Source organism: Labeo rohita, chromosome 8 (genome assembly GCF_022985175.1).
Source record: "Labeo rohita strain BAU-BD-2019 chromosome 8, IGBB_LRoh.1.0, whole genome shotgun sequence".
Lineage (NCBI taxonomy): Eukaryota > Metazoa > Chordata > Actinopteri > Cypriniformes > Cyprinidae > Labeo > Labeo rohita.
In genome coordinates, this window is record NC_066876.1 from 2,285,499 (window position 1) to 2,300,169 (window position 14,671).

The window sequence follows — 14,671 nt, forward strand, 5'->3', positions numbered from 1 at the left end:
AGTATGTTGGCCATGCAAGAACTGGGATGTCTTCAGCTTCCAGGAATCATGTACAGATCCTTGCAACATGGGGCCGTGCATTATCATGCTGCAACATGAGGTGATGGTCGTGGATGAATGGCACAACAATGGGCCTCACGGTATCTCTGTGCATTCAAAATGCCATCAATAAAATGCACCTATGTTCACTGTTCATAACATACGCCTGCCCATACCGTAACCCCACTGCCACCATGGGCCACTCGATCCACAACGTTGACATCAGCAAACCGCTCACCCACACGACACCATACACACTGTCTGCCATCTGCCCTGTACAGTGAAATCCTTTTATTGAGCCTTTTATTGTGGCCAGCCTAAGGCACACCTATGCAATAATCATGCTGTCTAATCAGCATCTTGATATGCCACACCTGTGAGGTGGATGGATTATCTCGGCAAAGGAGAAGTGCTCACTAACACAGATTTAGACAGATTTGTGAACAATATTTAAGAGAAATAGACCTTTTGTCTACATAGAAAAAGTCTTAGATCTTTGTTTGGCAAAAACGAAAGTGTTGCATTTATAATTACAACATTTACAATATTTATTATTTATAATACAACATTTTTGGCTTTTATCTGACTTATGCTTAATGTTCTATTTAAAATCATTTTTGTGGAAAGCACCACCTCATTTCGGTGATAGCAGCGTACCTCTCTGATGCTGGCATCACACACTCTGATGACGTTGAGAAAGGTGGGCATAACCTGGGGCAGGAACTGCACACATTTCAGTCCAAGTGATTTGAAAATGAAGGTGACAGCCTGCACCACCATGGTGTGATGATTGGACAGCGACGGGTCACGCAGGATACGCATCAGAGTCACTATGGCAACTGCCGGGTAAAATTCGTCTAGTGGCAGGTTGCCCATGTTGACCAGCATCTCACTGGTACTGTAGTCAGCTGTTCAGAAAAACAACATCCAAAATGTTTAATGTGACAAAAGTCATTATATTTTGCATAAAGAATAATAAGCCTTCAATGTGGGTGGTCACTTTAGAGTTTGGAAACGGACATTTAAAGGTACTAAAATGCAGCCCTTAGAAGTAAATAAGGTGCAAATGTGTATATTTTTGAAACGGTACCACCCCAGTGTTCCCAACACCTTTTAAAAAGTAATTTCAGGAAGAAAAAAACATGAAGATATCAGAGGAGTTAGTAAATAGCAGGATTTGTGGTTGCACAACTGCAGTGCATTATGTGACACAGAAGGCCGTGCGGCTGCTACTGACCACTTCCTACAGTCATAAAACTCTACCACACACACCTCAGTTAAAAACAAACTATATCTGTGTGTGAGTGTGTCTATCTGAATGACGTTATGCAGTCATCTGTCTCCCATACACAGCAGGCTGTGCCCTAAAATATATGTGCCATTTGATGTGGGGTTAACAGGCGATCTGGAATTGTTTGCCTGTGCTTGAGGCTCTCAAATCCTTTCATTTGGTTTACGGTGGCTGACACTGGGGTGTCTAAGGACCTGTTTCCACCTGGTATTAATATGCATTGTCGGAGATTTGATCACAAGTGGTCAGCCGAGACACGTTGCTGTTTCCATGTTGTGTTAACATGCGTCTCCTGTGACCACTCACTCACTCATTCTAGAAAGCGTTCATGAAAGACGCCATGCAAACGAATGCAACAGACCGCTCCATTTTGAGTCAGACTCTTTAAAAATCATTTTCAAGTACACTGCACATTAAAAACGTGACACAGAGTGCTGAACTCCCATCATACATTCCAAAGAAAATAGTCTGCATGCTTATTAGGATTATTATGGTAATCTACAGACATCACATAAAGACGGCAAGGACCATATGCTTCTCATGATGTTTTGTTAGCTTCAAATATGCATTCTTCCCCCGATCTGGGCAGAAAATTATGCAAAAATATTCTGACAGTCTTTCCTGTACTAGTCAGTCTGGGATTACATGAAAAGACAGGAAAAACTGTGATAGAATAAATTCTAAAGAAAAAAACAACATCTACAAAGATCTGTGTGCAAGTGTACCTTGAACAAAAGCTGTTTTAAAGGCAGAAGGTGGTCAAACCAAATATTTCATACAAGTTCACTGAAGTAATTACACCATTTTTGAAAACACCCTCACATAATTTTTTTCACAAGTGCCTAAATGTTTCATAGCTCTGTAGCTCTGCAAGTAGATTTCTCCAAAAACGCTGCCAAAGTTCTTATGGATTCAGTCTCAGTTTCCTCATGAGAGTTAAATGCACGTGTTTGTATTGAAGAAATAAAATACCAGTAGTAAAAGTCTTCTAAAGAAGCTACTGACCAAATTCTGCCCACCATTAACATCGCTCACTGAGCTCACTTTAAGCTCATAAAACTTCCCATTGCTCTATTATTGCAACAAGAGGGTCAAGCAGGCAGTTTTCTGCCTGTGAGAAGAGTTTTCTTAAAGTGGGACTAGAAAGAAAGTGCAGACCCAGACAGAGCTGCCCCAGACGGTAACCTGTACTTTATCCCTAATGCATCACCCGGGAGATATCCACACTTCCTGCCGCACGCTTCTTTATGAGGCCCTGCTGTTATAACTATTCATTCTCTCTGCTGCATAACAGGAGGTGAAGGTCTGAGCTGGTGGACTCTGATACTCTGAGCAACTGCCAAAGAGGCCAGACACATGCCATGAGGAGCTTTAACGATCTACCTTTTTTTGCCCACGGAATCAGAGAACATTTTTAAGCCAATCAAAAAAGTCACGTAAATAACCATTTAACTCTGGAGTCAAAAGAAAATAGGTATACTCGACTGAGGTGCTGCGCAGACCGATCTGCATGCCGGTCAGAGAATTTGTCCAACTTGAGATGGCACAGACGTCACAGTATGTCACCTAAGTACCATGAGAATGATTCGAAAGCTGCTCATTTTGTGCAGCTTTTCCAGAATGGCTGCACAAATATTTGGATGACATGTGTGATTTACAGTGTTCATTTGTGTTTATTCTTGGCAATGCTCTTAAATCTGTTCATCTATAACGGTAAAAACTTTTTCATGTAATCTTACTGTTATATTGTCATGTTAATAAAAAAACATACAAATATAGACCCCACTCTGTGATTTAAACAGTATTGATTTATGTTGAACGTTATTATTGTACTTACAGGCCCTGTATTAAGCAATACAAAAATGACTAAATGAAAAGTGCTTCTGTTGCTACGTGAAAAAGTCTGAAACATCTGCGTATTTGATAAATATTTTATCTTACTCACTTCATCTGTAGTAAAGTACACAAACACAGACATGGCGGTTGATAAAAACAACATCACGGCTCCATTTTCCACTCCCTGAACCGCAAACGGCAAATAACACAGATTGGTTAAATCCAGCTCCAGCCAGATTCTAACAAACCTAATGGCATCAGGACATTAGCTGATGGCACCTCAAGAGCAAGCACAGTATGCACAGTTACAAAACCTTTACTAGCAGCACTTTGTTAACTCAGTTAACTTGATCCGTTGGTTTTACTACAAGTTCATCCATTTACAGTAGTTTGACTTCAATAATGATGATTTAGACTAATTGAATATGTTTGTACAGAAAAAAATATATAACTTCAATATTTCTGGCCACAAACTTCCATTGTAAATATAATAATAATATTACAATTATTATACTAATATATATATATATATATATATATATTTACATTTATTTACATTTATTTATTTAGCTCATGACAAATTTTCACATCTGTCCTGTTTAACTCCTGGAGGACGACCTGCTTAAATGCCCTGGTCTTTAATGGGGAGTTTTGCTCAGCTCGTCTCTACAGAATCCCACACAGCTGCTCAAAAGCATTAAGACTGAGTGAAATGCATGTCCACTGAAGGATTTTCACCTTGAGAAAATGAATATCTTCATTGTCATGCTGGAAAATGCCCAATAATGCAGGGAATGAGGGGAGGGTAGCATTGTCTGTTTCAGGTTTTTGTTTTACACCACACAGTGGTGTGTGAATTTATGACAGCATTGATAAAACACAACTCCCTCACACCTTCAGCACTCATGCGTCCCTATAGAAGAGCTTTACTACCACTGAACGTCACTGTGGGAACCAGACGCTTCTCACTGTACTCCTCCTCTAGCAACACAAGAACATTTTGGATGCTTTTGACCAGAGTATGGATTCCCAGAAGTCTATATTTTGTAAATATGGGTCTTGGAAAAGGTTAAATGAGTTTATTGTGCTTTGGCTACAGTAGGTTATTCTAGTGGTGACAACAACCATGCATGTCACTTCTGCAGGCTGCGTCACTCTTTTCATAGCTTTTGTCGGCTCTGAGACACTTTCTCTGGCTCTTTTTGTAGCAAAAATTCACTCATCATTAAATGAAAACTTAAAGTGAAGACCTGATTTTCTCAGGAGCTTTGTCACAAGTTCATTGTTTTTTAATGTTGGTGCTACTTCTGCTATATTTTCACAATAATTTGGTATTCCTCTTGTACCACTTTCCTCTTTTATGCTAAGACATAAGTCAGCAGTTTTCTCCCAAGTGGTTTCACTGCTGCCAGCATTAAGTCTGTGTATGATTCAGTAGGCTATAAAACGCCTTTAACTGTCAGGAAATTACTTGTCTTTAAAAGTTTTGGTTCAATTTACTGACCTGTTGATCAAAAATATCCTTAAACCTACACTTTTGCTTTCTTTTTTTTGTTGTTTTAATGAGGGTGTACTCATTTTTGCAACACAACATTTTATCACTTTGATAAAAAAAAAAAAATCTTATTTTGCTAAATAATTTAGACATTCTTCTTTTGTAATTGATCAAGCAGGCTTGTTGGAACACGATATCGCCAAAGAACCCTAATATGCCTTGCAAGTAAAGAGTAATTGCTCAGTTTGTTAAGTTTTAATGGGGGTGTACTCATTTATGCTGTGTATAATATTTTCTCTGAACTGAAGAGCAAGACAAGGTTATTTATTTTCTGTGGTAAGTAATGATATGCCACAAATGCTGCTAACTGGTATTGAAAAAACATTTCATTAAGGTTCTGGACAGGAATAGTGGACACGTTGTACTTGGGCACTGTGTTCACAACATTGGGAAAGGAAATGTCTTTATTCGATAACTGAGAACTGTTTGTTCTGACTTTTGTACACACGCAAATGAAATGAGGAAGAGGATGGTATGGGTGGGAAGACGAATAGGACTGTAATGAAAACAGCACTGTAATCTGATCTGTTTTAATCCTACGTTTAAAAGACTTCATGTATACAGGCAGGGCACGGACTTGCAAAAACATTTCTGAAGAGAAAGTCACAAAGAAAAGGATGAAATGTGTGTATAAAGCTTTGTGAAAGGCCAAACAATCTGAGCCAACATGTGAGAGCATGCTACCCAGGAGTTCTGGCTCTGCCTTTGGAAAGGGAAATTTGTGTATGAAGATGTGCTCTGTTTGCTCTGGAGAATGCGTGCGTTAGATGGACAAAATCTTCTGTGCATCTGTAATTAATTGAGTTGATGTGAACTCGCATTAGCGTGATTAGAGCCCACTGTGTCTAGGCATGCATGCTCAAACAGTATACGGGTGTATCTGGTTACCTGAATCTTGGCTGGACTTAGACTCTGAGAGGCTGACAGCCGAAGCATCACGAGACTGGTCGATCATACCAATGTTCACCTTGTGTTTGTAGGGATCCAGAGCTCCAAGTAGACCTAACACACGTATGGCCTAACAAAGGCGACAGAACCACAAAGTCAGTTTAAAAATGCAAAAACGTTTCATATCCTGGGGCAGTGGTTTCCAAATCTGCAGTGTTGGGATACTCCAATGAAATGGTGGGGATCCACTGTTCTGGGGTATAAAATGGGCTGCGTCTGAAAGCTTAGGTAGCTGACCTTTCACACAGCCATGCTACCGTTTAATTTCCCCCATTGAAAAAGTATACAAGCTTCAGTCAAGCTTCCCTTCAATGTACTGTATTTCTAATCCATTTAAACTCACTCAAACTCATCTATCTATCTATGCCTAGCAACCAGAATCATGCTAGCAAAATGTTAGTAACTTGCTAATCATGCTAATAACATGCTAACGACATGCTAATCATGCTAACAACATGCTACTAACTTCCTAATCTTGCTAGACGCATGCTAGCAACTTGCTAATCATGCCAGTAACTTGCTAATCATGCTAACAACATGTTAGTAGCTTGCTAATTATGTTAGCACCATGCTAGTAAAATGCTAGTAACTTGCTAATAATGTTAAAATGCTAGTAACTTGCTAATCATGCTAGTAACATGCTACTAACTTGCTAATCTTGCTAGAAACATGCTAGCAACTTGCTAATCATGGTAGTAACTTGCTAGCAACTTGTTAATCATGCTAGTAACTTGTTAATCATGCTAACAACATGCTAGTAGCTTGCTAATTGTTAGCAATATGCTAGTAAAATGCTAGCAACTTGCTAGTCGTGCTAGAAACATGCTAGTAACTTGCTAATCAGGCTAACAACATGCCAGCAACATGATAGTAACTTGTTAATAATGCTAATAATATGCTAGTAACATGCTAGTAACTTGCTAATCATGCTAGTAACATGCTAGCAACATGCTACTAACTTGGTAATCTTGCTACAAACATGCTTGCAACTTGGTAATCATGCTAGAAACATGTTAGCAACTTGCTAATCATGCTAGTAACTTGCTAATCATGCTAGCAACTTGCTACTAACTTGCTAATCTTGCTAGAAACATGCTAGCAACTTGCTAATCATGGTAGTAACTTGTTAGCAACTTGTTAATCATGCTAGTAACTTGTTAATCATGTTAACAACATGCTAGTAGCTTGCTAATTATGCTAGCACCATGCTAGTAAAATGCTAGCAACTTGCTAGTCATGCTAGAAACATGCTAGTAACATGCTAGTAACTTGCTAATCATGCTAACAACATGCCAGCAACATGATAGTAACTTGCTAATCATGCTAGTAATATGCTAGTAACATGCTAGTAACTTGCTAATCATGCTAGTAATATGCTAACAACATGCTAGTAGCTTGCTAATTGTTAGCAATATGCTAGTAAAATGCTAGCAACTTGCTAGTCATGCTAGAAACATGCTAGTAACTTGCTAATCAGGCTAACAACATGCCAGCAACATGATAGTAACTTGCTAATCATGCTAATAATATGCTAGTAACATGCTAGTAACTTGCTAATCATGCTAGTAACATGCTAGCAACATGCTACTAACTTGGTAATCTTGCTACAAACATGCTTGCAACTTGGTAATCATGCTAGAAACATGTTAGCAACTTGCTAATCATGCTAGTAACTTGCTAATCATGCTGGCAACATGCTACTAACTTGCTAATCTTGCTAGAAACATGCTAGCAACTTGCTAATCATGGTAGTAACTTGTTAGCAACTTGTTAATCATGCTAGTAACTTGTTAATCATGTTAACAACATGCTAGTAGCTTGCTAATTATGCTAGCACCATGCTAGTAAAATGCTAGCAACTTGCTAGTCATGCTAGAAACATGCTAGTAACATGCTAGTAACTTGCTAATCATGCTAACAACATGCCAGCAACATGATAGTAACTTGCTAATCATGCTAGTAATATGCTAGTAACATGCTAGTAACTTGCTAATCATGCTAGTAATATGCTAGTAACTTGCTAATCATGCTAGTAATATGCTAGTAACATGCTACTAACTTGGTAATCTTGCTAGAAACATGCTTGCAACTTGGTAATCATGCTAGTAACTTGCTAATCATGCTAACAACATGCTAGTAGCTTGCTAATTATGTTAGCACCATGGTAGTAAAATGCTAGTAACTCGCTAATCATGTTAACAGCATGATAGTAACTTGCTAGTCATGCTAGAAACATGCTAGTAAAATGCTAGTAACTTGCTAATCATGCTAATAACATGTTAACTACATGCTAATCATGCTACAATCATGCTAGCAACATGATACTAACTTGCTAATCATGCTAGAAACATGCTAGCAACTTGCTAATCATGCTAGTAACTTGCTAATCATGCTAACAACATGTTAACTACATGCTAATCATGCTACAATCATGCTAGCAACATGATACTAACTTGCTAATCTTGCTAGAAAAATGCTAGCAACTTGCTAATCATGCTAGAAACATGCTAACAACTTGCTAATCATGTTAACAACATGCTAGTAACTTGTTAATTATGTTAGCACCATGCTAGTAACTTGCTAATAATCCTTTAAGCATGCTAACAAAATGCTAGTACCTTGCTAATATTATAACATCATGCTAGTCACATGTTAATCATGTTAATAACATCCTAACAACATTCTATCTATCTATCTATCTATCTATCTCTGACAGCCTTCAAAACATCCAAACGTTAACCTTTTAAAACTACTTTAGAATTCAAACTATTTCAGACTGAAAACCATCAAACTTAAAACTTTTTAAAACTTCTTAAACTTTTTAAACTTTATAAACTTTTCAAACTTTTTAAAACTTTCTGCTCCGGCTTTCTCAAGCCAACTTAAAGTTTGTCTTGACAAACTTTTTTTATCTACTTTTAATGTACACTTCTTTTTTTCTAAGGTTATTTAATGAGCATTGCTAGAAAATCCTGGACCTGAGGTGGAACTGATCACTGTCTGAAGTACTTCCTTTCAAATAACTGTTGCACGCAAATCCCTGGAAACTGGCATTCCATGATGGGAAAAGAAATCAGTACCTCTCTCCTAATGCCCTGGTTCTGTTCTGTCTTCAGGAAGTTGAGCAGCACCTCCAGTAGAGACGGATACTTCCTGTATGGCTCCACCACATACCCAGTACTGGCTACTTGTTGACCCAGAGTCCAAAGTGCCACCTGGCGGGAGAGAAGATGATCAGTGTGTTATTGTGTACATTTACATTTTACATTTATTCTTTTAGCACGCACTTTTATTCAAAGTAACTTATAAATGAGGAATACAACAGGCAATTTATCATAAGGATTCAATAATACAGTGCTAGCAATAAAAGTTTCAATCATAGTCCAGAATAGTAGAAGACAGAGAAAAGAAAACTAAAGTAAAGAGGGATATAAGAACAGTTTATTTACCTATTATTATTAGAATGCAGAATAGTGCTCACAGAAGAGATGAATTTTTAATTTGAATATTGTCTGGGAATCGGCTGTACCTGCGTATTGTGTGTATTTTATTGATTTAAATAAGTTTTGTATTTGATCTTTAACACTCCTAAATGTAATATCACTGAATTAGCTTCACTGTTCATTTATTCGTTTAATTAGATGGTGTTCTTAATGAGAAAAAACTGACTGGGTGCACCGATGCACTGCACCTTTAAGTTGTTTTATTGAGAAACTGTCTTTTAAGATTGATCCAGAAAGTCAAATAAAGCACCAGACACAGTTCAGAGCAGGTAAAGTATTTAGTTACATGAGCTTCTGTGAACCTCGGGTAACCTAAAACTAACCTAAATCATCCAAACTCTATAACACTCCTGATTGCTAAAGCAGAACTGACAACGTCATACCAAGAAAGAAAGCTTTGTGTAAAGTTGTGTAAATGTTAAGGACATTTGACTGCACCTCATAACTGTACTGTAAAAGGTTTCAGAGTTAAAGCATGCACTCTAGAGTGCCTCCAAATATTACTGAAATACACAAGTACGTCAGAATGTTTCCATTGTCGTTACAGAGGAAAGTGGAAAGAAAAGTGCTTTTCATTACCCATACTGCTTCGCAAAAGAAAAAACAAACTGCACCACAGAGGGAAAAATAGGTGTGTGTAAATATAAAAATCTTGTGATTATAAGAACTAATAGAAAATTGTTATTAATAAGACAGTGGGGAAAAACGGACTGTCGGGACGGATTTCATACAATTGTATGCATTTGTTTTTCATCATATCCAATTTTTTTAACAACCCTTTAACACCTTATTTTGAAGGTGACCCGCATCCAACATCTGCATTTACACTATACGAGCTTAACTTGAAAAACGCTTAACATGGCTAAACGCACTAGACAGTAGGAATGCAACAATACAGTCCACGGTTCAATACGTACCTCGGTTTTTAACCACAGTTTTTTCGGTTCGGTTCGGATCTGATATCTTGCCACTTCAGTGTTTTTTTTTTGCAACAAATTAACAAAATACTCCTGTAAACCTCTATTTATAGACCTCTATTATATATAACCTCGATTATAACTCTTTTGTTGGACAACAGGTTTAGAAAGGCTTATCATTGCATGTCATTCGAATGGAAGATGCTCTGTGTGTGTTGCTTTTTCAAATATAAGCGGGGAAACGTTTCCTCATTTCAGCACGTGAAATCGCGAGCACACACACACAGCAAATTCTGAGAGAAATAAAACAAGGAAGTTATTTAAATGCAAAACCTAAAAACCGCAATTGAACCGTGGATGTCGTACCGAACTGTTCGATGTTATATTGAAAATTTGTGACATCCCTACTAGACAGTGATATTAAAAGACTCTGCACACACTTTATTAATAAAGCATACTATGGTCGGCACCGACAGCCTTGTGGACAGTGCACCGCCATTGCGTCCCCAGTTCGAATCCCAGCTTGAGGACCTTTCCCAATCCCGCCCCCTTCTCTCTCTCCCACTTCGCTTCCTGTCAGCTATGATCTGTCCTATTGTAATAAAGGCAAAAAGGCCCAAAAAAAGCATACTATGTACAGAAAAGCGTCAAGAATATGGACGCAGTGAGTTTAACTTACTGACAGAACTCATAGAAATATTCTTAATGCAATAGTTTCATTCTTACATCAAAGGATGTGCAATGAGCACTCAGCATCATTTTAAAAGCAACACATTTTAGCGCCAGATTGTCTATTATTTAACACAAATAAACAAAATTAAAACTCTGCTAGTCAACTACAGATGTTTCTTTTATAATAGATATATCTGTACTGCGATGTGTTTCAAAAACATTTGACATCCAGCTCACATTAACGGGAACATCCTACTTCCGCTTACACTGCAGGCGCAAATGCACATATCCGATTCATATTAGATTAATTTCCACATATTAATGAGAACCGGTCAGAAAATCCATGTGCTTTTTTCCTGCCTACACGTTCATGGGTCATATCTGATCTGTGCCACATTGGAGGGAAAAAACAAAAACAAATTGGGTCACTTGAACCATGCAGTGTAAATGCGGGCTTGGTTGCCCTCCAAGTAGCAGCCAACTAAAGGTAGCACTATGGCACTTTGTTGGCAAAAGTACTGACGAATACTGAGCAGGTTTTGATATATTAATGTGAGTGGTCATAAATGAATGTGCTAAAGGTTGAGACATCTAAACCATGATGGTTGTTGAGTCATTTTTGCATTAGTCATTAGATTCAATAAATGGTCAAAAACTGCCTAAGAGGAAAGAAAAACATTGGCATGTAACCGTAATAAGAGGCAAAAAGTCAAAATGTACAAACAAAACATACAAACTCAACTGGCTGAAATAGGATTGAAAAAGTCTGGTTCAGTCTCACTAAGGTTAATGACACTACCAAATGGGAAACAATGCATAACGATGGACCAAAAGTTTAACATGGGAATGAGCAAACCTGTCTCTTAGCTAATGAAGACGAGTCCTGCAGCATGTCCATAATAATGGGGAACAGCTCATCCATCCATTTCCTCATCTCCAGTCCACTCACCTGGTACAAATTTAAGAAACAGACACATTTAACAGAATTACAACTGAACAAATTAAATGAAATTTGAGGGTCGACATGAGACATTTTAACTGTAATGTAATTTTGATTATGAATATAAAACTCAAGCATCTGGAAAAAACTGCTGCTAAAAAATCTGGAATCAGCAGTGCTTGTCCTTAAATTCACGGTGTTCTTGTAATGCTCATTTAGGTGGCTCTAATCCATTCTTTAATACCAAACACATCTAACTATTTATCTTGTTTCTGAAAGAAGCGTTCATGCTTACACTTAATTCCTTGTTTCTAATCTGCATTATACCTTCTTACCAAGTGTCCACATATATTCTGTTTCTATGCTTGTCTTCCAAACTTTCCCCTGGACAGAGCTACTCTGACACATCTCCTGAATAGAGGTCGACCGATGTATCGGTTTTGCCGATTAATCGGCACCGATAGTTGATTGGCGGAACTATCGGTTATCGGCAAAAATCCATGCTGATGGTTTTTCTAGGTTGGGTCTGTTGCTGGAGCGGCTGAGAAGGTTGTCATTATACAGCAAAGTCCCTATAGTCTTTGTTATACAGCACGAGAGCGGCCTCTAGTGGCGGAAATCACTGACAGCACGTGCCTTTTGTTTAGACACGTGACACTGCGCACTGCACAGAGCGGGACACTACAAAGGCAGATTTAAAACATCGACAACAAAACGTGTGTACAGTATACTGTAGTGCATGTTTTCATGTCATTATAAAACGATGAATTTGTTGACTAGATGCTGCATTAGTGGAGAAAGGACAGCAGTATGGTGATCAAATAGTCTTGTAAAAGTACAAAGTCTTGTAGACCATCGCTTAGATTGAACGCGACGCGTCCAGTGTGTGTGATACCGGATAGCTGCAAGTTCTTCTAGAAGCGGCGCTGCACTTTTGCCCGTTGTGTGACTAACATATTTTTATATTTTGATTAGATATAACCACAAATGTTCTAGAATAGAAGCAGTTAAATTGTGAAAGTACACAATATCCATATGTATGCCATTTCAATACTGTGGCCTTTGTGTAGATATTTAAAGATGGCCATCTTTAGCTTGACTATTGATGTAATGGTGACACTTTACAATATGAGTCCATTTGTAACAATAAGATTGATAAAAGCTGTAGAATAGAAGTATTGTTACTTGTTAGAGTGTGTTAATTTCAGCATTTACTGATATATTTTTAAAAGTTCAGTTGCTTTTGTTAACGTTATTGAACAATGAACTAACTCTTTTTTTTAAAACATAGTAGAGCTCTATTTATTTTCCGTTCAGTATCCATTTTAGAAACTATCGGTCGATTAATCGGTATCGGCCAGTGTGGTCCAACCTAGTTATCGGTATCTGTAAAATCCAATATCGGTCGACCTCTACTCCTGAATGTTTCCTAAATCTTTTGTGTTAGGAAGGCAGCTCTGGTCATCTAGGAAATGACTAGTTACCTGAGCAAGTTCTCCAATAGTAGCTAAAACACTGATAACAACTCCAGGGTTTGGATCAGGATCTTTCAGCTTCAAAATGAGTGCCTGTGTGAAGAACAGAATTGGAAAAATACATCGCAGTTATTTAGTCTTTAACTTTAACATCACAAAGGACAACACTTTACAAAACATCACTGACCAATCCTACATTATATATGCACTACATTATATTATTGGACATATTTTGATATTATTTATGAACACCTGTGTGTTTAGGTAGTTTTATAGAAATAATTTAAAAATATGTGAAAATTATGTTTACAGCCCTAATGAAAAATAAATATACTAAAATGTACTTAAAATACATTTATTTTATGCCAAGTATACTACATATACATTTTTAATAGTATGTACTTAATAAATGAACTGGTATATTTTAGTCTGCTAAATTGGAACAACTAATTTTGTTCTTAACGCACTTTAATTGCGGAAGTAGTGCTGCAGACCAACTAAAGACATACTTAAGTATATTTAATTGTGCTAAAATGGAAGTACTGCAAGTATACTTTAGGTACACTTACATTACATTTTAGGCTTAATACTAAGAAATGTGCATTGTACAAGCAGTACTCCAAATAAAGTTTAATTACAATTTTTACATCAGGAAGTCTTGAGCGATATGTCAGTAAATATGTTAATAGCTTGAACTATACTTAGTATAAAATAAATGCATTTAAAATCTATTACTTTTTTTACTAGAGAGAGCACTTTAAGAAAATAAATATTGATTCTTGAATAGTTTGTGTTGTGGATTAAACTATTCCAGAATGAGCATGTAGAAACATCAGCCAGAACACTTACATTTTTCACATCTCAACCATACTAAATATTATCCCTCGTAAAAAAGTAAAATGTAAAGATAAAATGTATTTATAGTATACTTAGCATGAAATAAATGTATTTTAAATACATTTTAGTATATTTATTTTTCACTAGGGATGGCTATTATCCACGTACAAACAAATAATTGTCCTGTCACTTAAGTTTACATCACATTTGACAACAACAGAGGATATGAATGTACCTTGAGAATGGGCTCCATGTATGGGCGGATGAGTCGGGGGGCATTAGATACCAGGTGACCCAACATGCGAGCACTCTGTTCTTTGTTTCGGCCCACACCACTATGTTCCAACTCAGTAAGGATCTAGACAGAGTTTTATTGCATTAGACAATACCAGTTTGATGTTATTCAATTTTGTAACAAAACAACATTTGATAAAAATCAAAATAAATCAAACTGAATGCTTCTATTGAACAGCAAGGTTTCTCTGAAATATAACAGCTGCATATGTTGCTAGTCAACAGTAAATAAAAAAGTAAAGAGAATTTGTTGATGTGCCAGTGAAGCAAGAGTCAGGGCAGGCTGACTAGCAGACATTTCAGCAGAAAAACATTTACTGACTGCCATCTGTTGGTAGATGAGAAAAATGGTAGTATGGAGTAT

At 37.3% G+C, this 14,671-nt stretch overlaps 1 protein-coding gene across 2 annotated transcripts in view; it reads right to left on the reverse strand.

The window, feature by feature from the left end:
- The window catches only part of mtor (mechanistic target of rapamycin kinase), a 144,550-nt gene that overhangs the window by 114,761 nt on the left and 15,118 nt on the right, over positions 1-14,671 (reverse strand). For both annotated transcript variants that reach the window (XM_051116395.1, XM_051116394.1), the window contains exons 14-19: positions 14,249-14,371; positions 13,186-13,269; positions 11,618-11,710; positions 8,750-8,884; positions 5,610-5,739; positions 697-947 (exon numbers count right to left, since the gene is read on the reverse strand). In XM_051116395.1, the coding sequence (XP_050972352.1) occupies positions 697-947; positions 5,610-5,739; positions 8,750-8,884; positions 11,618-11,710; positions 13,186-13,269; positions 14,249-14,371 (816 nt within the window). The remainder of the gene's footprint in view (positions 1-696; positions 948-5,609; positions 5,740-8,749; positions 8,885-11,617; positions 11,711-13,185; positions 13,270-14,248; positions 14,372-14,671) is intronic.